Consider the following 25,776-nt stretch of genomic DNA (forward strand, 5'->3'; position numbering starts at 1 on the left):
GGGTGAGAAGACCAGCAATAAGTGCTGGTGCTGCTGCTGTATACACTAACTGGGCATTATTTACTTTTCATTTTGTTTTCATTTGTAAAATAAAAAGGGTTAGGCTTTCTATGGCCCCTTAGACTTGTAACCAGATATGCTCTTTTCATAATACTTACTTTTGTGCTTGGAACAGATAAGGGATGGAACAAATCAAGGGGTATCCCAACCATTGTCTCCGAGTCCACATTGGAAAACTCATCCTGCAGAAGACTCTCCTTCCCCACCATGGAGCTCTGTTCTGTGGCAGACAACATGGGCTGTGCTCATGAAAATACCAAGCCAGAGATGGCAGCTTTCCACAGGACTCTCAGAGGAAGCAGTGCCATGAGAGTGGAGATCTCTGGAGACTTTGATTCCCACATTGGCCCCTTCACTTGACCCTGTCTGGAGATAGCAGAGGGTGGTGTGTGCCTTTTGGCTGAGAGTGCTTGTGAGGACACAGGGGATAGAATCTTAGAGGAACAAGGGCCCAATCAGTCAATGAGCTGTGCCACAGTCATATTAGGCAACAAAATAAAATCCTTGGTAAAAATCTCTGATTTGGGTGAGGCCATGACCTCATGCAATCTTTCTCACCTTTAGCTTTCTCAAAGGTCTAGAATCTTCCTGCTACACTTTTTCTTTCATTTATTCTATTTTTAAGCAAAATATTGATTTGTCTTTTTTCACTATAGAGGTGCTGCAGGGAAATTTTTTGCTCTCTCTTTTTTTGGGGGAGGGTACAGGGTATCGAATTCAGGGGCTCGCGACCACTAAGTCACACCCCAGTCATATTTTTTTTGTATTTTATTTCAAGACAGGGTCTCTCACTGAATTGCTTAGCATCTCACTTTTGCTGAGGCGGGCTTTTGAACTAGTGTTCCTCTTGCCTCAGTTTCCCAAGCTGCTGGGATTACAGTCACCACTGGGCCTGGCTTTTTGCTCTCATTTTAAAACAATTTTTTTGTAAGTATGTAACATTCCCATCTATGGGATTCAAAGTCATCTCAACACGTGTGCATAGTATGTAACATCATGTAAATCAGAGTAAGTAGCTTGTCCCTCATCTTAAGTATGTCTTTTTTTTTGTTGTTGTTATTTGAAATGGGTTTGGTTATAGGGTATTTTTCATTATTCAACTCTTTATTGAACCTTCTGCTATATTGAAGCTCAGGATTCAAGAAGATGCAGATAATGAATGGTCATACTATGGATTTATTAATTTTACAATAAATATATAAAGATATTATTTTGAATTATATCCTGGTATTTTGCACTATGACAATCTTTCAATATGATTCTTAGGAGCACATATGTCTGAGAACTATATGAGAATCATGGTGTTATTTTACATTTTAAGAATTGAGAATTGGTATCATGTATATATGAGGATTACCTGCAAAGGACTTCACTCTAATGGTGTGGTGATACGTGGGATCCTACAGTGTCTAAGATTAGAATCTGGTTCTTAAAGTGGAAGTAGCATATTATTTCTGAAAAAAAGACATGCAAATTTCCCTAACACCTAATTATATTTACAAGCCACGAAGAGAAGCATTGTAATTATGAAAGAACTACTCAGAGAAATTAGAGAAAAGGAACAATTGTAATTACATAATATTATTAAACACTAGATGCCTAATGAATGCTCCAAATTGTTTGTAAGAAATATAAAATTAACAGACTAAGCCTAGTGAGGACTTTGCTTTTCCAACAACCTTCCTGAATGCACTGTTGACCTCTTTGTTCCTCAAGCTGTAGACCAGGGGGTTCAGCATGGGGATGATCATTGTGTAGAACACAGATGCGATTTTATCTGTGTCCATGGAGTGACTGGAATTTGGCTGTAAGTACATGGAGGCGATGGTTCCATAGAAGATGGAAACAGCTGTGAGGTGGGACCCACAGGTGGAGAAGGCCTTCTTCTGTCCCTCAGACGAATGCATCCTCAGGATAGCAACCAAAATGAGTAGTTAAGAGCTCAAGATGACCAAGAGAGTGAAAAAAAAGTATCAAATGCTGCCAAAGTGAAAAGCACAATCTCATTTGTATAGATATTAGAGCAAGAAAGAGCCAGAAGTGGGAGAATGTCACAGAAAAAGTGATTGACCACATTGGAACGACAGAAGGAGAGATGGAATGTGAAGGCTACATGGACAGAAGCCTGCAGAAGCCCACAGGCATAGGAGGCAGTGACCATCAGGACACACACAGTGCTCGTCATGGTGATGGTGTAGTGCAGGGGCTTACACACGGCTGCATGGCGATCCAAGGCCATCGAGGCCAGGAGGAAACTCTCAACAGTGACAAAGGCTGCAGAGAAGAACATCTGGGCTGCACAAGCATTGTAGGATATGATCTTATCTCCTGTGAGAAACCCCGCCATGACCTTGGGAGTGACAGCTGAAGAATAAACGCAGTCCACCAGAGACAGGTGACTGAGGAGAAGGTACATGGGAGTGTGGAGACGGGAGTCCAGCAGGATCAACAGGATCATGCCCAGGTTCCCCACCAGAGTGATGAGCTGACTGTGGCTGCCACGGTGGCCTGTTTTTATGTCTTTTGGATTCATTTCAGCATTTCTGGTGTCTGGTATTCTTTATTGCAATAAGCCATGTCAGATAGAACACTAATCTCCAGGATATATAAAGGATTCAAAACACTTAACACCACAAAACAAATAACCCAATCAATAAATGGGCTAAGGAGCTGAACAGACACTTCTCAGAAGGAAATATATATTCGATCAACAAATATATGAAAAAATGTTCAACATCTCTAGTAATTAAAGAAATGCAAATCAAAATTACTCTAAGATTTCATTTCATGCCAGTCAGAGTGGCAGTTATCAAGAATACAGACAACAATAAATGTTGGTGAAGATGTGGGGGGAAAGGCACACTCATACACTGCTGGTGGGGCTACAAATTGGTGCAACCAATCTAGAAAGCACTATGGAGACTCCTTAGAAAACTTGGAATGAAACTGCCATTTGACCCAGTCTATATCATCATACATAGTAACACAGTCACATCAACTTTATAGCAGCTCAGCTCACAATAGTTAAACTGTGGAAGCAACCTAGATGCCCTTCAAAAGATGAATGGATAAATAAACTGTGGTATATATGCACAATGGAATATTACCCAGCATTAAAAGAAAATAAAATTATGGCATTTTCAAGTAAATGGATGGAGTTGAAGTATATCATGCTAAGTGAAGTAAGCCAAGCCCCCCAAAACAAAGGCTGAATGTTCTCTCTGATAAGTGGATGTGTATACATAATGGGGGGAGGCATGGGAAAAATGGAGGAACTTTGATTGGCAAAGGAAAGGGAAGGATGGGGAAAGGGCATGGGGGCAGGAAAGACAGTGGAATGAGATAGATATCATTACCCTAGGTACATGTATGACTGCACATATGGTGCGACGCTGCATCATTGTGCTGCTATTGTGTAAAATGAATCAAAATGCATTCTGCTATCATATATGTGTAATTAAAATAAACAAATTGATTAATAAAAAAGAAATAAAGAGGTAAAGAAGTAAAAAAATATTGTGATATGACAGTAAGTAAAACCGTATGGTGCTGGCATAAAAACAGACACAGCACAATAAAATAGAATAGAGATCCCAGAAATAAAACCATATGAGGGTGCCAAGAATGGACAACAGGGCTGGGAAGATGGCCACCGAGGAGGAAGCAGCGATTCTAATGTCTCCACATTAACGGGTTCAAAAAGACCCTTTGGAACAGCGGCAGGCTACACACTGAGGAACCTCTAGCAAAATTCCATGAAGAGGGGTCCTGCCGGGGTCTGGTAGGTCTATTAGAAGTGTCGGTTTGTGGCCACCGGGACTCGGGGCCCAGGAACTGCGGTACTTGCCGGAGAGGGGCCATCACCTCCCCGGCCCCGGGCGCCGCTGGAGCCGCGAGCCAGAAAGACACAGACCAGGCCGCGGTGCGGCTAGAAGCCGGGAACGTCGGGGGCGGAGAGAGCGACCAGGGCAGCGCTGGCTGTGGAGGCCGCGGCAGAGAGAGGCACGGGAGCCCGAGGCTAAGACATACCGGAGAGAGCGAGCCAGCACCCCGCCATCATCCCGAAACAGCGAGAAGAGGAAGATGGCGGCGGGAAGTGAGTAAGCCTCTCCGTGCCCCGCGCCCTGCACCGCCGCGTCTGAAAAGCTGAGACAGACAGCTGCGACTCAGCATTAAGCCATCTGGCTGAGGCGGCTGGTCAGCCCTTCTCATCCTACGGAGATGGATGCCTGCCAGGCCTTCGTGGGTAGTGGCCGCAGGGTCCAGGCGGGGCTTGGGAGAAACAGTGGGGACCCCCGTGGCGTTGGTCGCCCGGCAGGGGGAGGCGAACTGTCGCCATTTGCGGGGGACACCACTGTGGCGGAGGGCTGGTGTCGCAGGGCTGCGGCGGAGGAGATAACTTCATTGAAGCCTGCTGCTACAGGTGTGTGGACCCCTGGCTTTCCCTCTCCACGCATCGGGGAACCTTAAGGGCCCCTTCCAGCTCTCCCGTGAGTGCTACAGCCAGCCCGAGGGAGTCAGAGGTGGTGTGGGACTGCCGCTCCCGCCAGGGCTGGCTGCTGAGGTCTCTTGCACCAGCTACGGGGGTGTGGCTACCGGAGGGCAAGTAAAATTCGCTGAGGATTCTCAGCCCCAAGCTCTACAATCTTAGGGTCTGAGGGACTGGCAATCTGGAGGAGTGAGCCCAGTCGTTCATGAAAACAGGGCTCCCGGGAGCAGCAGACCTGGCCTGTAGCCAGTATTGTGGTGAGAGGGGCCTGGCTAGAGGAAAAGTGGAAGTGATTGGACACAAGAGGAGGCCCTAGGCACTCAGGATTGGAGACTCGCCCAGTCTGGGAGGAGCTGCTGCACACTGATTGGTTCCGGCGTACTGATGGGAAAGACTTGACCTGGTGGGCACAGCGCCACCTAGTGGAAGAGAAGTTAATCAAACTCTAAGACGGCATTTATTAGTTTTGTTTTGTTTTGTTTTGTTTTGTTTTTTTTGTTTTTGTCTTTGTTTTTGTTTATGTTTTTGATTGGGGTTTTTCTTTCATCTTCATTTTTCTATCTTGTTTTTTTTTGTTTTGTTTTTTCCTTCTTCTTTCTCTTCTAACTCTAATTTTAATTTTTTTAAATTATTATTATTATTTTTTAAAATTTTTGTTCTTTTTTAGTTCCTATTTCTTTCTTCTTTTGTCTTTTCATTTTTCTTATCCCCCCTTCCTTGAATTCTACCTGCCTACTCTCATTCTCCTTAGTGACTTCTTCACTTCCCTTCTAATACCTTTCCTCCCAAGCATCAAATAAATTTATAGGAATAAACAGTAACTCAGCAGTCAAACAGAACAAGAAGCAACATGAGCAGCTTCAAGAAACAAGGAAGAAAAGGAGTACAAACAATGCAGGACAGCCTAAATATTCAGGAGGACCTAGAGTCATCAGAAAAATGGTCATATAAAGACCTCAAGGAACACCTTAGACAGATGGAATGGAACCTTAAAGAGGATACAAGACAGCAAATTCAAGCAGCGAAAGAACACATTGAGAATGAATTACATAAACAGCTAAAAGAAGAAGTTAAGCACCTTTATCAGGAGATAGAGATTATAAAAAATAATCAAACAATAATTCTAGAAATGAAGGAAACGGTAAACCAAATTAAAAACTCAATTGAGAGTATCACTAACAGAGTGGAGCAAGTAGAAACTAGAACGTCAGATAATGAAGACAAAATATACCATCTTGAAAAGAGTCTAGCCAACTCAGAAAGGCTGGTAAAAAATCACGAGAAAAACATCCAGGAGCTATGGGATAACATGAAGAAACCAAACTTACGAGTCATCGGGATAGAAGAAGGTACAGAGATTCAAACCAAGGGAATGAGAAACCTGCTGAATGAAATAATTACAGAAAACTTTCCAGAAATAAAAAAGGAAACAGATATACAAATTGAAGATGCATACAGGACACCGAGCACACAAAATCACAGTAGACCAACGCCAAGACACATTGTTATGAAGATATCCAATATACAGAACAAAGAGAAAATATTAAAAGCTACAAGAGAAAGGAGACAGATTACATTTAGGGGTAAACCAATACGGTTAACAACGGACTTTTCATCACAGACACTGAAAGCAAGAAGGTCATGGAACAATGTATTTCAAACACTGAAAGACAATGGATGCCAACCAAGAATTCTGTATCCAGCAAAATTAAGCTTCAGGTATGACAACGAAATAAAGATCTTTCATGATAAACAAAAGTTAAAAGAATTTGCAGCCAGAAAACCTGCATTGCAAAGCATTTTGAGCAAAACACTACACGAGGAAGAAATGAAAAACAATAACCAAAACCATCAGTGGGAAGTACCTCAGTAAAGACAGAGGGCGAGGGGAAAGATAATCACGGAGAAACAAACTAAATATTTAAAAAAAAAGGATAAACATTCAAACATGGATGGAAGTTCAAACCATATATCAATAGTAACCCTGAATGTTAATGGCCTAAACTCTCCAATAAAGCAGATTATGCTTAGTGAAGCTAGCCAAACCCTAAAAAACAGATACCAAATGTCTTTTTTGATATAATGAGAGCAAGTATGAACAGAGCAGGGAGGAAGAGTAGGAAGAAAAGAGTAACATTAAACAGAGACTTGAGATGGGAGGGAAAGGGAGAGAAAAGGGAAATTGCATGGAAATGAAGGGAGACACTCATTGCTAAACATAATTACATATAAGAGGTTGTGAGGGGAATGGGAAAATAAACAAAGAGAGAAATGAATTACAGTAGATGGGGTAGAGAGAGAAGATGGGAGGGGAGGGGAGGGGGGATAGTAGGGGATAGGAAAGGTAGCAGAATACAACAGTCACTAATATGGCATTATGTAAAATTGTGGATGTGTAACTGACGTGATTCTGCAATCTGCATTTGGGGTAAAATTGGGAGTTCATAACCCATGTCAATCTAATGTATGAAATATAATATGCCAAGAGCTTTGTAATGTTGTGAACAACCAATAAAAAAAAAAAAAAAAAAAAAAAAAAAAAAAAATAAAGCGACATAGGCTGGTATCATGGATTAAAAAAACAAATCCAACAATATGCTGCCTCCAGGAGACACATCTGATTGGAAAAGACATACACAGGCTGAAGGTGAAAGGATGGGAAAAAATATACCACGCACAGAGTTCTCGTAAGCAAGCAGGAGTGGCCATCCTCATATCGAATAAAATCGACTTCAAGACTAAGTTAATCAAAAGGGATAAAGAAGGTCATTATATACTGTTAAAAGGAACCATTCACCAACAAGACATAACAATTATCAATATTTATGCACCAAACAATGGTGCTGCGACATTCATAAAACAAATTCTCCTCAAGTTCAAGAATCAAATAGACCACAACACAATAATTATGGGTGACTTCAACACACCTCTTTCACCATTGGACAGATCCTCCAAACAAAAATTGAATAAAGAAACTATAGAACTCAATATCACAATCAATAACCTAGACTTAACTGACATATATAGAATATATCAACCATCATCAAATGGATATACTTTTTTCTCAGCAGCACATGGATCCTTCTCAAAAATAGACCATATATTATGCCATAGGGCAACCCTCAGTAAATATAAAGGGGTGGAGATAATACCATGCATTTTATCTGATCATAATGGAATGAAACTGGAAATCAATGATAAAAGAAGGAAGGAAAAATCCTACATCACATGGAAAATGAACAATATGTTACTGAATGATCAATGAGTTACAGAAGACATAAAGGAGGAAATCAAAAAATTCTTACAGATAAATGAAAATACAGACACAACATATCGGAATCTATGGGACACAATGAAAGCAGTTTTAAGAGGAAAATTCATCGCCTGGTGGTCATTCCTCAAAAAAAGAAAAAACCAACAAATAAATGAGCTCACACTTCATCTCAAAGCCCTGGAAAAGGAATTGCGAAACAACAGCAAATGTAGCAGAAGGCAAGAAATAATTGAAATCAGAGCGGAAATCAATGAAATTGAAACAAAAGAAACTATTGAAAAAATTAACAAAACTAAAAGTTGGTTCTTCGAAAAAATAAATAAGATCGACAGACCTTTAGCCATGCTAACGAAGAGAAGAAGAGAGAGAACTCAAATTACTAACATACGGGATGAAAAAGGCAATATCACAACAGATGCTACAGAAATACAGAAGACAATTAGAAATTATTTTGAAAACCTATATTCCAACAAAATAGAAAATAGTGAAGACATTGATAAATTTCTTAAGTCATATGATTTGCCCAGACTGAGTCAGGAGGATACACACAATTTGAACAGATCAATATCAATGGATGAAATTGAAGAAGCCATCAAAAGACTACCAACCAAGAAAAGCCCAGGACCGGATGGGTATACAGCGGAGTTTTACAAAACCTTTAAAGAAGAATTAAAACCAATACTTTTCAAGTTATTTCAGGAAATAGAAAAAGAGGGAGCTCTTCCAAATTCATTCTACGAGGCCAACATCACCCTGATTCCGAAACCAGACAAAGACACCTCAATGAAAGAAAACTACAGACCAATATCTCTAATGAACCTAGATGCAAAAATCCTCAATAAAATTCTGGCGAATCGAATACAAAAACACATCAAAAAAATTGTGCACCATGATCAAGTAGGATTCATCCCTGTGATGCAAGGATGGTTCAATATATGGAAATCAATAAATGTTATTCACCACATCAATAGACTTAAAGATAAGAACCATATGATCATCTCGATAGATGCAGAGAAAGCATTCGACAAAGTACAGCATCCCTTTATGTTCAAAACATTAGAAAAATTAGGGATAACAGGAACTTACCTTGACATTGTAAAAGCTATCTATGCTAAGCCTCAGGCTAGCATCATTCTGAATGGACAAAAGTTGAAGGCATTCCCTCTAAAATCCGGAACAAGACAGGGATGCCCTCTATCTCCACTTCTATTCAATATAGTTCTCGAAACACTGGCCAGAGCAATTAGACAGACGAAAGAAATTAAAGGCATAAAAATTGGAAAAGAAGAACTTAAATTATCACTATTTGCAGATGACATGATCCTATAACTAGAAGACCCAAAAGGGTCTACAAAGAAACTACTAGAGCTAATAAATGAATTCAGCAAAGTGGCAGGATATAAAATCAACACGCATAAATCAAAGGCATTTCTGTATATCAGCGACAAAACTTCTGAAATGGAAATGAGGAAAAACACTCCATTCACGATATCCTCAAAAAAAATAAAATACTTGGGAATTAACCTAACAAAAGAGGTGAAAGATTTATATAATGAAAACTACAGAACCCTAAAGAGAGAAGTTGATGAAGATCTTAGAAGATGGAAAAACATACCCTGTTCATGGATAGGCAGAACTAACATCATCAAAATGGCGATATTACCAAAAGTTCTCTATAGTTTTAATGCAATGCCAATCAAAATCCCAACGGCATATCTTGTAGAAATTGACAAAGCAATCATGAAATTCATATGGAAAAATAAAAGACCCAGAATAGCAAAAGCAATTCTAAACAGGAAGTGTGAATCAGGCGGTATAGCGATACCAGATTTCAAACTATATTACAAAGCAATAGTGACAAAAACAGCATGGTACTGGTACCAAAACAGGCGGGCGGACCAATGGTTTAGAATAGAGGACATAGAGACTAATCCACAAAGTTACAACTATCTTATATTTGATAAAGGGGCTAAAAGGATGCAATGGAGGAAGGATAGCATCTTCAACAAATGGTGTTGGGAAAACTGGAAATCCATATGCAACAAAATGAAACTGAATCCCTTTCTCTCGCCATGCACAAAAGTTAACTCAAAATGGATCAAGGAACTTGATATCAAACCAGAGACTCTGCGTCTGATAGAAGAAAAAGTTGGCTCCGATCTACAGATTGTGGGGTCGGGCTCCAAATTCCTTAATAGGACACCCATAGCACAAGAGTTAACAACAAGAATCAACAAATGGGACTTAATTAAACTAAAAAGTTTTTTCTCAGCAAGAGAAACAATAAGAGAAGTAAATAGGGAGCCTACATCCTGGGAACAAATCTTTACTCCTCACACTTCAGATAGAGCCCTAATATCCAGAGTATACAAAGAACTCAAAAAATTAGACAATAAGATAACAAATAACCCAATCAACAAATGGGCCAAGGACCTGAACAGACACTTCTCAGAGGAGGACATACAATCAATTAATAAGTACATGAAAAAATGCTCACCATCTCTAGCAGTCAGAGAAATGCAAATCAAAACCACCCTAAGATACCATCTCACTCCAGTAAGATTGGCAGCCACTATGAATTCAAACAACAACAAGTGCTGGCGAGGATGTGGAGAAAAGGGTACACTTGTACATTGCTGGTGGGACTGCAAATTGGTGCGGCCAATTTGGAAAGCAGTTTGGAGATTCCTGGGAAAGATGGGAATGGAACCACCATTTGACCCTGCTATTGCCCTTCTTGGACTATTCCCTGAAGACCTTAAAAGAGCATGCTACAGGGATACTGCCACATCGATGTTCATAGCAGCACAATTCACAATTGCTAGACTGTGGAACCAACCCCGATGCCCCCCAGTAGATGAATGGATAAAAAAATGTGGCATCTATACACAATGGAGTACTATGCAGCAATAAAAAATGACAAAATCATAGAATTTTCAGGGAAATGGACGGCACTAGAGCAGATTATGCTTAGTGAAGCTAGCCAATCCCTAAAAAACAAATGTCAAATGTCTTCTTTGATATAATGAGAGCAAATATGAACAGAGCAGGGAGGAAGAGTAGGAAGGAAAGAGTAACATTAATCAGTGACATGAGATGGGAGGGAAAGGGAGAGATGAGGAAAATTGCATGGAAATGAAGGGAGACCCTCGTTGCTATACAAAATTACATATAAGAGGTTGGGAGTGGAATGGGAAAATAAACAAGGTGAGAAATGAATTACAGTAGATGGGGTAGAGAGAGAAGAAGGGAGGGGAGGGGAGGGGGGATAGTAGGGGATAGGAAAGGTAGCAGAATACAACAATTACTAATAGGGCATTATGTAAAATTGTGGATGTATAACCGACATGATTCTGCAATCTGCATTTGGGGTAAAATTGGGGGTTCATAACCCACTTCAATCTAATGTATGAAGTATGATATGTCAAGAGCTTTGTAATGTTGTGAACAACCAATAAAAAAAAAGAAAAAAAAAGAATGGACAACAGGTAAGAGGCAATCTCTTCCACAAGTTGTGCTGGCAAAACTGGATATTCACATGTGAAATAACAAATTGGATTGTAATTTACATCATAGAGAAAGATCAACACAAATCAACACAAAAACAGATTAAAGATTAAACATATACTTAACACAAATGAAATAGCACCTTACACTCATTGGGTGGTTATTATAAATAACAATAATAAAAAACCAACTAAAGAAAATTAGTATTAGTAAGTGTGTGGGGAAATCCCTGAACTCTTGAGCCCTCTAAGTGGGAATGAAAGTTGTAGCTACTATGTAAAACAATATGAAGATTCTAATTATCAGAAACAAATTACCATTTGATCCAGCAATCCTCCTTTGGGGTGTATAGCCAAACGAATTGAAATCAGGATCTTAAAGAAATATTCAGATCCTCCTGTCTCTTATATCCCTATATGCAAAGGTGAAGTTATGGAAATAGCATAAATGTCCATCAACAGTTAGGTGCATAAAGAAAATGTGGCATATACATACAATGGAATACTCTTCAATCATTATAAAGGAGAAAATCCATATATGTGAGTCTAGATAGGAGTGAGTCTAGAAAGTGTTGTATTTAGTGAAATAATACAGGGACAGAAGAAAACTATGGTGTTAATCTAGTTATAAGAAGTATTGAAAATAACCAAAATCAAATAAACAGAGTATAGGATGGTAGTTTTGGGGGGTTGAGGAAAAGGAAAATGAGCTGCTATTTAATGAGTACAAAGCATAAGTTTTTCAAGATGAACAAGTCTTTGAGATTTGCTGTACAATGATGGGCCCAAAGTTAACAATAACATATTGTGCACTTAAAAATTTGCTAAAGACAGATCTCAAGTATTCTTATTATAAGTAAAACAAAAATAGGTTAAAGTGACAGGATAGATTGAGAAATTCCCTATGTTGTATGAGCTCCGCAAAGAATAGAGAGAACCTGGGGGAAATAAGTGCTCAAATAGAAATTAGGTGAGAATTTATCAAATAAAGAACTGGCTCAGTTCTCTGTTTGAAGGACCACATAAATTTCTGAGGGAATATATTTTAAAAATTCTCTATTGGATTACATTTTCATAAAAGCAGAAAAACAGGAACAAGGAAAAAATTTGGAGAAGGTGGACAGTGAAAATACAAAATAATAACCATTGGCCTCATATCATTGTTCTTGTCAAACGACATGGATGTCTGCAGCCAGCACTAAGACTGTGGGGAAATAAGTGCTAATCCACATTCCTATACCCCGAGCCACTGCTATTGGAGCATAAGGGGAAAATTAAACCCTTTGAGTTATATAAAACTCAAAAGTTAGTTTGTAAGCCACAGGTATAGGAGTACAGTGGAGGTTTCCAGTAGAGGAGAGAGAGGTACTTTATCTGATTGGGGAATTTGAAAGAAGAATTAGCATGGATATGTTTTCTCCTTTGATTTGATCTTGCTTATCTGAGGCAAGGGTCTCTTGTGTCCCGTATTACTCTAGGTTCCAAGGTTAATGGTAGAGGATCTGCCTGTTTAAAGAAGAGACCCATAGTCTTGGGATCTGTGTTAGAGTAGGTTCCCCCAGATCAGACCCAAATCAGTAATTTGAAATCATGTGCTTAGGAGTTAATAGCAGGGAAACACTCATAAAGCAGAAGGACAGGGAGTAACAGGAGGGAAGGACTCTGCCATGGTTAACCTGGACAGCCAACTTGATTGGACTAAGAGATGCTTAAGATTAAGAGATTTCTGGGTCCCATGATGAAGGGGTGACGGTGTTTTCAGAACTGATTGTCATATGGGGCAGCCAAGTGATTGGACAGACCCACCCTGAATATGGGTGACACACAGTGGGGGCCTGGAGGGAACAAAGGGTGGAAGAAGGAAGATGCCGACAGACACAAACTTGATTCTTCCTGAGTGGGTGCTGGGATTGCTGCTGCCATCCGCCAAGGACATCAGACACGAGCTCCTTCACTCCTTTCACGCAGACTCTGAAAAGCTTTTCCCTAGGGAGCTCCCAAGCCTTCAGTGTAGAACTGGGAGACATCATTTGTCCTGCTTCTGAGGCTCCACCGCTTGCACTGAGTAACTACTAGTCCCCCCAGCACTGCAAGTTGCACATGGCCATTGTGAGATTCTCCGGCTATCCAGTTTCTGACTGCAAAGCCAACCTAATAAATCTCCTTTCTTTGATAATACTATATGCATCCTGTTGATTCTGTTCCTCTAGAGAACCCTAATACAGACACAAATTCAGAATTTCATTGGTGAGCAGATAATAAATGTGAACAATGGGGGAAAATCACACCTGGAACCTTGGAGCCACTAGAAGACTCTAGAAGACATGGCTCAGGGTTATACTACCTGAAAGTTGTGGAATCTGGGGTATTCATTGCTTTACTCCTATCTGGTGGCTGCCACTAGGGAAATTAAACATTCTGCAAATGAGCTGAGCAGACTCTTAGAGCAAAATTATCCCCCATTCTAAAGATGCAGACTCTTTGTCCTAATAAGTGCTGGCCAGCACAGGGACAATGAGTTCCAAGGGGACATGGATAGAGCAATACTGTCTGCTACTGCAGGGTAATTCAGGGAATAAGAAAAGTCTACATGCCTACAGATCCAAACAAAATAGTAAGCTACATTTTTTTTTTTTGGTATGAAGACTACTTTTTATCTCTGTGACCCTGAGGTCATATTTGTCAGTTGATCTCAAGAAAAAAACAGAGATACAATAGATTCATCAGCTAAAAACTTCAGTAGCCATCATTGAGTTATGAGAACTTAATAGAATTGGTGACAAGAAAATGAATTAAAAATGACAGATTAAAAAATAAGGTTTTAGAAGTATTTTATGAATATCAATAGCCACAATAATTTTAAATCAGTTAAATTTATTGTTCACATATGTAGGTGACACCTTAAAAAATGGAGGAGTGGGGAATGGGGTGGGTAGAAATGATACCAAGTATCAAAAGCATTTATGGGAACTAAGCACCTCAAACTACATTTCTGTGCATTCTTCACTTGCTTCTTCACTGGGTAAATGGGGTGGAGAGGAATGATTACCCTCAAAGGGAGTCTGTTCCCTGGAGGGCACCAAGCAGTATGGTTTTCTCCTGATTCCTATATATGGAGCTCTGGAGTCTCTTCATGACTCCATCATGACATATTCCAATCATGACATTACTTTCAAAGGGACCAAAGTCTGAGCAGAGCTTCCTTGTCACACCTTATTTTGATGGATGGCAGTGTTCCTTCAAATGGAGTGTTTTCAGTGAGTCTGTCAACATAGCTAGTCGAACACCCCAGATAAACTTCACATGGATTCATGTTGAGAGGATCAACACTTAGTAAGGTTTTTTGTTTGGTTGGTTGGTTTTGATTTTACTAGATCTACGCTTGTCTCCTCTTTACAGGGACTATTCTGGGAAATATGCAGGAAGGATAATTTTATTATTTCTATTTCACAAATGAGGAAATTGAGCCTGGCCACAGGTCTATAACTCTCCCAATTACACAGAAAAATGTACAGTAGATGCAAGACTTAAAGTCAGGCTTCCTCTCTGTGTTAATGATCTTACCTCCATTTCTTCATGCCCCAGGAAACTTGAGACATTTGACTAATACTTAGGAAGGAGTTTCTCCAAAATTGTTCATACATTCTTTCAAGGTTGAATTTTTGGTACCAGACTCATGATTCAGGATCATCTTTTCCATCTTTTCAAGGAGCAAGGTAAGCTTCTGTAGTCAAGAAACAACTTAGTGAAAAATGTAATGGATGCAGAAGCAATGAATAGTTCAGCTATATCTTCTATGAGTTTTAGAGCTCCGATATGGCTATTTGAACTTTTTTCCCTGAAATATTGAAATGATTCTAGAATCTAAATACAAAAGTTCTTAAGCCATCAGAGTATACAAGGATGTTTATGAGATGGTGTGCTGCCTTCCTGAAAAGAATGAGCAAAATCCTGCTTCGAATGAGTACATGGTAATTCATCCGGTTTCTATGTTTGAACCTGTTGTTAAAGGAATAGCTTACCAAAACAGAGTGAACTGGCATTTATTCAGACTCTAGAATGCTCATCCTCAAATTACCAAGATCCTTACTCTGTTTTCAATATAATTTCTTCATAATCTCACCCTTTCATTACTTTCTCACTCAGAAATACTGATAATGCAATGAATGATAAAAGACACAGATCCTGAGATCCTGAGTAGATCTCATGCTGGATGTAGCACAGGAGAAGGCACATAGCTTCTTGAATTCTTCATTTTTTTTAGCTGAAAATGAGATTGTGTATTTGTGTGTGTGTGTGTGTGTGTGTGTGTGTGTGTGTAGATATACATTGTATATCTACCTCTACTGTATCTTTCCGGGACCCTCCCTCTTTTGTTTTCTATTTCTAAGACCAACTGGCAAGTAAGCACTAAATACGAGCTGTTTCTAACCAAGGGAATTGTGATGGGGGAGATAAATTAATTGTAGAGAGGTGATCTTTACAATACCTCTTTTTGTACCGCTATTTATGGACATACAAAAATGAGGAATCAGATAGTCTGGGAAGACTTCTCAACTTCCATCATCTCTAATACTACACACAATGTACCTGCCACATATTATTTTGAGCTGCCTTACATGGCAGACATTCCAGTACATGCATAATTAGGTTAAGAACATTGAGATGGTGAGAATGTCCTGGATTACCTGAACCAGCCCAGGGAGAACACTGATTCTCATAAAACAGAGCCGGTGCTAAAGAAATCGAAGCAACAATCACTGTACTTTACATTATGTGGGTGAGGTATTTGCAGACTCACCTGATTTAAGGTCAGATACATGAAACATGGAGGAGCCAGGAGGAAGATAGCAGAAAATAGTGGTTATCAGAGAATGGGTGTCCTTTCAAATTCTTCAGATTCAAAGAAATATATTTAAAACACTGTGCTTGCAAATAAACAGATTTGCAAACTAGAGTTAGTCTCCGGATTCATGAACTTTTAACCCTGAATACCTGTGATAACAGGTACATACATGTTGGCAGTAAAAACAGTAAGAAAGCATCTAAGATAGAAGGGAGTCCTTGAACACAAGCTAAATGTGGATTTCAAGGGAGCAATTAACTCAAGACGACTTAAGACCCCAGGCTGCTCATCAGGAATGACTTACACAGTCCCTCACATGAGAGAGGCAGAACTGATGAAGAAAGACTGCAAGATACTGAAGATCTGAGAGGACATGTGGGGAAGGTCAACCCAGGAGCAAGGCTACTGTTTTAAAAACTTGAATCCTTGAATCCTTGGGTGCTCTTTCTTCCCCCATCCCTCCAAACTAGCATAGCTCTCCTCCTGTTCTAACCATGACTTTGTCACTGTTACTTGTCAGGTTTTTTATTAACACCACATTGGGCTGCATTTCCTTCACTATCTCACTCAACTCTCACGATAATCTCTGAGATAGCTCCAATGGCATCTTTGTTTAAGGATGGATAAAATGAGATTCACTGATATTAGGTGAAGACCTACCTCTCTCAAGGGGTGAATGGAAGGATTGATAAGGGAATATTAAAACATCTAACACTATACCTTCTCTTCAGAATTGCTGTGGTCGGTTGCAACTTCTAATGATGCATTTCTCCCTCTGAACCTACTATGAATACATTCGTGAATTACACTTCATGCAACTTGAAGCACTGAGCTTTGTACAATGGATATAATGATGATTTTTAAATAGAATGAATGTAAAATAAATTCAAATTCATAAATATCATTTAGGGTGAAAACCACTGATAAATTGCCTAAAGTTTTGTTCTCTCTGTGAATACCTTTATAAACTTACTTACTCAAACTCTTTGTTGCTTGATATATGGATGGACATAACAATTAGTCAACTGTATGGTGTTGAAGATAGGGTTAAATTGATATATACTTTTAACATGCCTGACCTTAAAGCTCTTAGTAAACTCAAACATCTTATTGGGAAGGTGAATTCATTCCAGACTGGCGACCTTGGACAGCTTATTATTTCCTACAATTCGGTTTACTCATACTAAATTAAGAAGTTGTAAAGGTGATCCCTGAAGGCGCTCCATATTCAACAATGCATGGATAAAGTTGATCTGTGGAATCGTGTTGCCATACCAATGCTTTCAATCTGGAGAATGTCGAAGAGTCAATTATTACTAAAGTAAAATAATGCTTCTTTCATTTCAATTTCTGTGCAACTCTTTTTTGTTCCTCATTGTGTTCCTTTACTTATCTTTATCATAGAGCATCTTGTGATTCTAAAACAATGGCTATGAAGAACATCACAGGAGTGAGTGAATTCATCCTGCTGGGAGTAACCAGTGCTCCAGAACTTCAGGTGCCTCTTTTTACAGTTTTCACACTTATCTACCTCGTCACTCTGGTGGGGAACCTGGGGATGATCCTGCTGATCATGTTGGACTCCCGTCTCCACACCCCCATGTACTTTTTCCTCAGTCACCTGTCTCTGGTGGACTTTGGTTCCTCCTCAACTGTCACTCCCAAGGTCATGGCTGGGCTCCTCACAGGAAACAAGATGATATCCTATAGTTCATGTGCTTCTCAGATGTTCTTTTTTGTATTCTTTGCCACAGTGGACAACTACCTCTTGGCTTCAATGGCCTATGACCGCTACGCAGCTGTGTGTAAGCCCTTACATTACTCCACCATCATGACAAACACTGTGTGCTCTCGTCTGGCCATAGGATGCTATGTCTTTGGTTTTTTAAATGCTTCTTTGCAAACTGGAGACACGTTCTGCCTCTCTTTCTGTATGTCCAACGTGGTCCATCACTTCTTCTGTGATATTCCCGCAGTCAGGATTCTGGCTTGCTCTAATAAACATATGGGTGAACTGGTTCTTGTTCTTATGTCAAGTTTTCATATCGTTTTTGCACTTGTTATCATCTTGATTTCCTACTTATACTTGTTTATCACCATTTTGAAGATGCGCTCAGGTGAGGGGTACAAGAAGGCTTTGTCCACCTGTGCTGCTCATCTCGTTGCAGTCTCCACATTTTATGGGACCATCATCATCATGTACTTAAAGCCAAGTTCCAGTCACTCCATGGACACAGACAAGTTCACATCTGTGTTCTACACCATGGTCATCCCCATGCTGAACCCTGTGGTCTACAGCCTGAGGAACAAAGAAGTTAAGAATGCATTTAAACAGGTTGTTCAGAAGGCAAAACCTGCTCTAGGTTAAACCCTTAATGATGTGTGTATATGTGTGTGTGTGTGTGTATATATATATATATATATATATATATATATATATATATATATATATACACTTTGATCTATTTTTCCTTTGCTTTCCCATTCCTTGGGAATCTTGACCAAAAATATCCTTACCAATTCCAATGTCTGGAAGTGTTTCCTCCTTTGCATTTTTCCTGTAGTTCCAAAGTTTTGGATCTTACACAGAAGTCTTTAATCCTTTTGAGTTGATTTTTGTTAACTGGCGAGAGACAGGGGTCTAGCTTCATTCTGCATGTGGACATCTGATTTCCTCAGCACCATCTATTGAGAAGGCTCTCTGCTCTCCAACCAGTACTCTTAGCACCTTTGTGGAAAATTAGTTGGCTGTAGATATGGTGGCTTTTTTTTTTCTGGAAACTAAGCAGGGCACAAATTATGGTTTATTTAAGGTTTGATTTAGAACATTCTGAGTTCTCTATTTGATTGTTTTATAAACTAGAAATAAAGCAAAACTTTAAAAAAAAAATTTAAAACAGCAATTTGATAAAGTAAACTTTTAGAAATAAAAATTTTACTCTTAAATTCTTTCAGTATTTTTATTAGTTCATAAAAGTTATACATAAAATATTTACTTTTTCATTCCTATCTGATCATTCCAAAAATTCATCAATTATTTACAATTATCTTTATATAACGACAATGTAGCCATTTACATAAATTCAATGAGAATGCTTTTTCTCCTTGTTGTGGATATAATTGAAGTCGTTGTCATACTTAAAAATGTACATAAGCTGATTGTGGTGGCATACGGCTGTATTCCCAGAGGCTCAGAAGGCTAAGGCAGAAGGATTGCGAGTTTCAAGCTAGCCTCAGCAACTGAGAAAGTCCCTAAGAAACTTAGTGAGACCCTGCTTCTACAAACAAGGCTGTGGCTCAGTGGTTAAGCACCCTTGGGTTCAATCTCTAGTACCAAAACCAACCAACCAACCAACCAAACATACAAAACAACCTTAAAATCCCTGGCTCCAAGTTTCCCTAGATTTGATGAGTAAGTAGGATTGTTACTTCCTGGCAGGCTCAGGAATCTCAAGATACTAAGTACAACAGGTAAAAATATAAAGTCTGCCTTGGTTTGGCTTTCTAGCCTTAAGGTTTTTAAAAGTCCAATCTGATATTCCTTGTCCAAATTTCAACAAAACAAATTAAAAAGACCCTGTGTTGTTGTTCTTGCTACACTCATCCAAATAATCAAACCATTTTTATTGATTCTGGATAGACAAGATGGACAAAAAAAAAAATCAAGGATTCCTTCGAGGCCAGGTATTTGCAGACACTTGTCTATAGGTCTTTGGTTGGAATCCCCCAGGTACCTCCGGGAAAAGGGGTCACAGCGGTTGAGATTCCTGTGAGGAGACTGATGCCAAATATTTGGTGCAGAAAGCATGCTGCACCCCACATTTATTGTCAGAGAGATTAAAAGGATGTTGACCAGGCCAGGGCTGGATTCTCCCCTGAGGCTTTCAGTGTGTACACCCAGTCACTGTTGGGGCCACTGCCAGCCTTTCTCATTGACAAGGCAAATTCTGGCAGTATGTGGGCTGCTCCAGGCAGGTATGTATATATCCAGTCCAGAGGTTTCCAGTCCAGGATACCCAAGAGCATGGCTGACGTGCAATCCACAGAATATCCCCAGAATGAGTTCTGGGCTGGAGGGGGAATCACTGGAAACACGGGATTTTCTAGGCTCAGTCTTGGTGCCTTCAGGCCTGGCCTTTGTGGGTTTCTTCCATGACAGTGACACATCTTGTCACAGTGGGCAGGGTCAGTGCTGTGCCTCCTCTCTCCTCTCCTCCACCACAGCCATCTCCCCACTGCATCATCCTCTTGGCAGGTTTGTTCAGACACTCCCTAAGTCACAGCCCTCCTGCACGGCCATCTCCCACCCAGTCAAGGCAGCAGGGACGTTCTGATCTCTGCGGCAGTTTGGTCCCTAATTGGCTTGAGCCAGGGTGGAAGTTGTGAATTGTTTTGCTCTTTTCTGTGTTGCCTTTCTGATTCTCTGTGCTGTTTAGGTTTTCCATGACTTTTCTTTATTGGTTCTCAGAGTTCTTCCTCTCTCACTTTCCTCAGAATATAAATTCTTTGTTACCCCAATTCTTCTCTCTTGCAGTCACATGAAGGTAGTTCTATTCCACCATCTTCCACGAAACTGATGATTTGATGGAGATTGCTTCTGCATATTATATTTTTATATAATATGTAATACCCTATATTAATTTACTTATATAGTATGTATATAAATCTTATATATGTCACAGAATAAAATCAATTTAATAAATAAAATAATTAATTGCAGTACTATACTATAAATTTAAAACTGTTATTACCTTTTTTCTTTTTTTTTACCTTTTATTTTTTGTTAATTAAGTTTATTTTTGACTGATACATAAGAACACAAAATTTTGCATGTTGATAGGACATCATGTGATGTTTCAATGAATGTATGTATTACATAGTGTTTACATTGGATTAAACACATCTATTTCAAACATTTATGGTTTTCTTATGATGAAAACATTCCAAATCTATCTTTCTGGTTTATTGAGTATATAACTGATATCTACATTCACCCTACTGTGGACAGCACACAGAACTTTTTACTCTTTTTAAAAATTATTCTTTTTATTTACATAAGACATTAGGATACAAAAGCACGGAATATAATTTGCTCTAATCCACTCCCCAGTGCTTCTCCTTTCTACACTTCTCTTTCCTCCTGCCTCCCTACTTCTACTCTACAGATTTTTTTTTGTAATTTATTGAAAGGGTTTTTTAAATTAGTGTCTTGTGGATATACCTGATGTGGGGATTTCCTGGGCCACATCCTCGCATGCACCTACGAAAGTTCAGTCAGATTCATTCCATTGTTCTTCCCTTTTCCCGTCCCTCCTTCCTCCTTCTCAATCCCGTTTGTCTACTCTTCTTTCCTCTTACCTTTTTTTCCCTTTAGTTGAGTAACTGTCCTAAGGGTCCTAGTTTGAGATTTAAAACGTGGCATGGTTTTAAGTGAAAGTATATGCTGTTGTGGTCGACAATTTTTTTTTTGAGATAAATAGAACTAAATTTTAAGTGAATTAATTTAAGAACTAGAGTTATTTTATAGAATCTACCTTTTCACATTACACTTTACAAAAGGATAAAATAAGCCAGAGTATAGTAAAAATGGGGGGAAAGCAATAGCATTTTAAAATGTATGTATATATGATCACCAGCATTCCCCCTTTGTTGATCAAGAACTGTCTCTGAAAGCAATGTGGGCCAACCATTCTGTGGTTAGGTTTCTTTTCTTTTCTTTTCCTTTAAAATAGCTTTTATTTTTTTTTAAAGTTAGCGTGTGCGTTACAGGAAAAATAAAAACATAAGCAAAGAACAAAGTCATCCGGTCACAAGCAGCTTAGTTGGACGGGTCCCTCTAGGTTGTGCACATACATACACAACACCCCATTTTGTGTGATGGAGATTGTAGTGTGTATCATGCTTTTCTACACATCATAAATATTCACCAATTCAGAATCCCAAAGCTACGTGAGTATTTTCGATAACCAAGAATACACTACACCCACTCAATCTGTTATCCTCTCTTGGGGACAAGAATTTCACTGAAGACAGAAATTGCCACAGGCCTCTAGATAGACATATTGGCAGAGTTACAACTAAAATAATGCATTCCCTTAATGCTCAATTTAAAATGAGACAAAGCAACAGAATGCACCAAGCTTGTTTCATTACCAGAGTTCTACTACTAAAATATTAGCAAGAAAGTATGTTCCCGGTGAATTAAAGTATTCCTACAGTGCAGCCAGAAGACACACATACACCAATGGCTCCCATCAAAATCTAAATCCTTGAGCCCTGGCTCCTATATTACCCTGTGTGCTTTTCTGTGCCCCTCTGCTTTCAGCCTAATGTCCTGATACACACTACTCAGAGATAAAGCAATTCCACGTCCAAGATGTGTGTTTTCTATCAATTATAACAAAGAGATGTTTACAAGTTGGCTACTTCACTAGTTCTACTTTTTGTTTCCCTGTCACCCGAGGACACCTATAAAGTTTAGATGTTTTGAAATAAAATGTGCACAATAAACACAAGCCTTTTACCAAAAATGCACATATAGATCTATGGTTATAGATCTAAAACTCTCTTCCAGATGTGGAAGTATTAGCAAAAAGCATTCCCCAAACCCTTCCTCTTCTCCCTCTTCACCATTCCAGTGACTTAGTTCAGGACTAGTTCCAAGAAGTAGATTAACAAAGGTCATTCCCAGAAGGCAGTTCTTCCTAAAAACTAACAAAAGGATATTCATAAAGGGACTAGTTTTCTACTTCTAACAAACTTCAGGCATTAGGAATTATCCTTTAATACCCAGCAATATTAACTAATATGCACATATAACAAAGGCTAGACAATCTGAACTAATCTAAGGGGCACAGATTGCTTCTCTATGCATACTTTCTCCTTTCCCCACCCACCACCCAGTGAACCTTTAACTTACTCTCCAAGACATCAAGTTCAACAATCCCACTCCCCTAAATGGCAGGTGGTTAGATTTTTCCCTCTGTGCAGGGCTGGACCCCTGCTGGTTGTGTGGATTTTGTCAAAGGTATCACTATGTGCACCAAAGGATTTCTCAATTCAGGTTCTTTCAAGTTACCCATTCAGCTGTTGATTGTGAAATTTTATTACAGTGTTATTATTATCAAAAACATGCATTACAAGGAGATTAGAGTCTCATTACCACATGAAGTCCTGTATTAATGGGCTTGGGAAAAGCTGTCTATAGCACGAAGCCAGCAATTTTATAGTTTGGATATCTCTGGTTATGGTTGTAGGTAATTTGGTGACCAACCCCACCCTGCCCAAACCAAAACTAAGAATTAAATACAGGGATGCTCACATATTAGGTCAGAACTACATCATGGAGCTACAATTTTTCCTAGTTTCACTTGATGAGCTCTCTGTGTGGTCCACAATTTCAGGCATGTGATTTGCATCTAGTTATCTGGCTTAGTTTATAGGGCTTTTAGAAAGAGCAATTCCCATTCTTAGTTGCAGAGTTGTACAAAGATATTAGAAAAAAACTAGAAAATCTGAATCCAGTGTGGTCTACAGGTAGATCATAAAAACTTAAAAACAATGAATGGGTACAATATAATTTATGAGACTTTTTTATAATCATTCCATATTTATCAGTGGTCATCATGTTAGCAAAATAAGGCAGACACAGAAAGAAAAATATCACTCTTTTTTCTCTATTATGTATAAATTAAGAGAAAAAATCAGACAATCTGAAGATACTATGAGGGAAAAGAAAAAAGGACAGGAGAGAGGGAAGGGTATAAGAGGGTTGTAGGGTACAATTAGAGCACGACACAGGCTTTTATGTAAATGTCACAGCAAAGCTATTAACTTGTACAATCAACATGCATGGATAATTATAATTTAAAAAATACCAATATCATGGAACCATAAGAGACATAGAATAGCAAAACAATCCTGAGGGGTGAAAAAAAATGATCAAGCCGAGGCATCAGAATTCCTGACTGGAAAATATACTACAAAGTTATGATTACCAATGTATTGATTACCAACATAGTATTCACATAAAAACTGACACGGAGACCAATGGAACAGAACTGAGAACCAGAGAGGAAGCCTGTGCACCCAGACAAAGGTGCAAAGATCATATGGCAGAAGGAATATTTTCTTCAATAAATGGTGCTTCCAATAACTTTTTGAAAGCACTCCTGACCTCCTTGTTCCTGAGGCTGTAGACCACAGGGTTCAGCATGGGGATGACCATGGTGTAGAACACAGAGGCAACTTTGTCTGTGTCCATGGAGTGACTGGAGCTGGGCTGTAAGTACATGAAGCTAACAGCTCCATAGAAAATGGAGACAGCAGTGAGGTGAGAGGCACAGGTGGATAAAGCCTTCTGGTATCCTGTATCTGAGAGCATCCTTAGGATGGTGATAAATATAAACATGTAGGATACCAAGACAACTAGCAAAAAAGATAATGAGAACCATCTCATTATCATGCTTATCAGAGCAAGACAGAGCCATGACTGCTGGAATATCACAGAAAAAGTGATGGGCCATGTTGGACTTACAGAAGGAGAGACTGAGTATTTCCCCAACATGGATGGAGGCATTCAGGAAACCTCCCAGGTAGCAGCCTGTAGCCAGACATGCACACACACGTGTTGTCATGGTGGTGGTGTAATGCAAGGGCTTACACACTGCAGCATAGCAGTCATAGGCCATTGTGGCCAAGAATAAATTTTCCATACCACCAAAGGCTCCAAACAAGAAGGCCTGAGCAACACAGGCATTGTAGGAAATTTTCTAGAAGGAGCCCAGCCATGACTGTGGGAGTGACCGCTGAGGAGTAACAGAAATCTGCCAGAGACAGGTTACCCAGGAAAAAGTACATGGGAGTGTGGAGACGAGAGTCCAAGAAGATCAGTATGATCATCCCCAGGTTCCCAACAACATTGATGAGGTAGATGAGGGTGATCATGATAAAGAGGGTCACCTGTAGTTCTGGGGCACTGGTGAGTCCTAGGAGGATGAACTCGGTCACTTCTGTTCTGTTCTCCATCAATGTTGCTGGGGAAATCAGGAGTTGTCCTGTAGCAAAGAGGAACAAAAATGGGGCACTGAACATAGTAAAGACTGCAGTGAGATCAGAATGTTTATGTACCATGTGCATTACTTTATTACTGTAGCCACACTATGTACTTCAAATTTCTCATAAGTAGAACATGAACCTAACCATATAATTTAGTGTATTAATTATCTATACGATTCCAGAATGTTGAATGAGGAGTCTATGTGGACCATGTTCATCAGCTGAGTATGAGCTGAGATTTCAAAAATTTAGTAGATGATATATGACAGTGTTGGAATTAATGAATCAATCAGTTCCTGTTTTCCTTTCTTGGTGAAGTCAAAGATCTCTTCTTTGTAGCTCATATGCCAGGAACTTGACTGGATTCTGGACACTATATCTCTATTCCCTGATTTCTCAATACATTTATGAAGTTGGAGAGTTGTTAATTTCATTTAGATTGTGTGACATCAGAGGTTGGGTAATGTATGTGTGTTTCTAGAAGTATTAATTGGAAAGCTTTGGTCCCATACATAATGGTTATCATTTCAATGGTCTAAACTAA

General features: G+C 39.3%; 1 protein-coding gene and 1 pseudogene across 2 annotated transcripts; one reads left to right on the forward strand and one right to left on the reverse strand.

Moving 5' to 3' along the window:
- Positions 1 to 1,697: 1,697 nt before the first annotated feature.
- LOC308635007 (olfactory receptor 5B12-like) lies at positions 1,698 to 25,202 on the reverse strand (annotated as a pseudogene). Its single transcript has 2 exons — positions 25,012 to 25,202; positions 1,698 to 2,459 (listed from the first exon to the last, which is right to left on the reverse strand). The product of its transcript is annotated as an olfactory receptor 5B12-like (transcript).
- On the forward strand, positions 17,608 to 18,543 carry LOC308641172 (olfactory receptor 5B17-like; the record flags this gene model as incomplete). The annotated part of the gene is made up of 1 exon (XM_081279482.1): positions 17,608 to 18,543. One exon carries the CDS (start codon positions 17,608 to 17,610, stop codon positions 18,541 to 18,543), a length of 936 nt encoding a protein of 311 aa, XP_081135608.1.
- Positions 25,203 to 25,776: the final 574 nt, after the last annotated feature.

Source organism: Spermophilus citellus (assembly GCF_964194105.1).
Source record: "Spermophilus citellus genome assembly, chromosome: 2".
Taxonomy (NCBI): domain Eukaryota; kingdom Metazoa; phylum Chordata; class Mammalia; order Rodentia; family Sciuridae; genus Spermophilus; species Spermophilus citellus.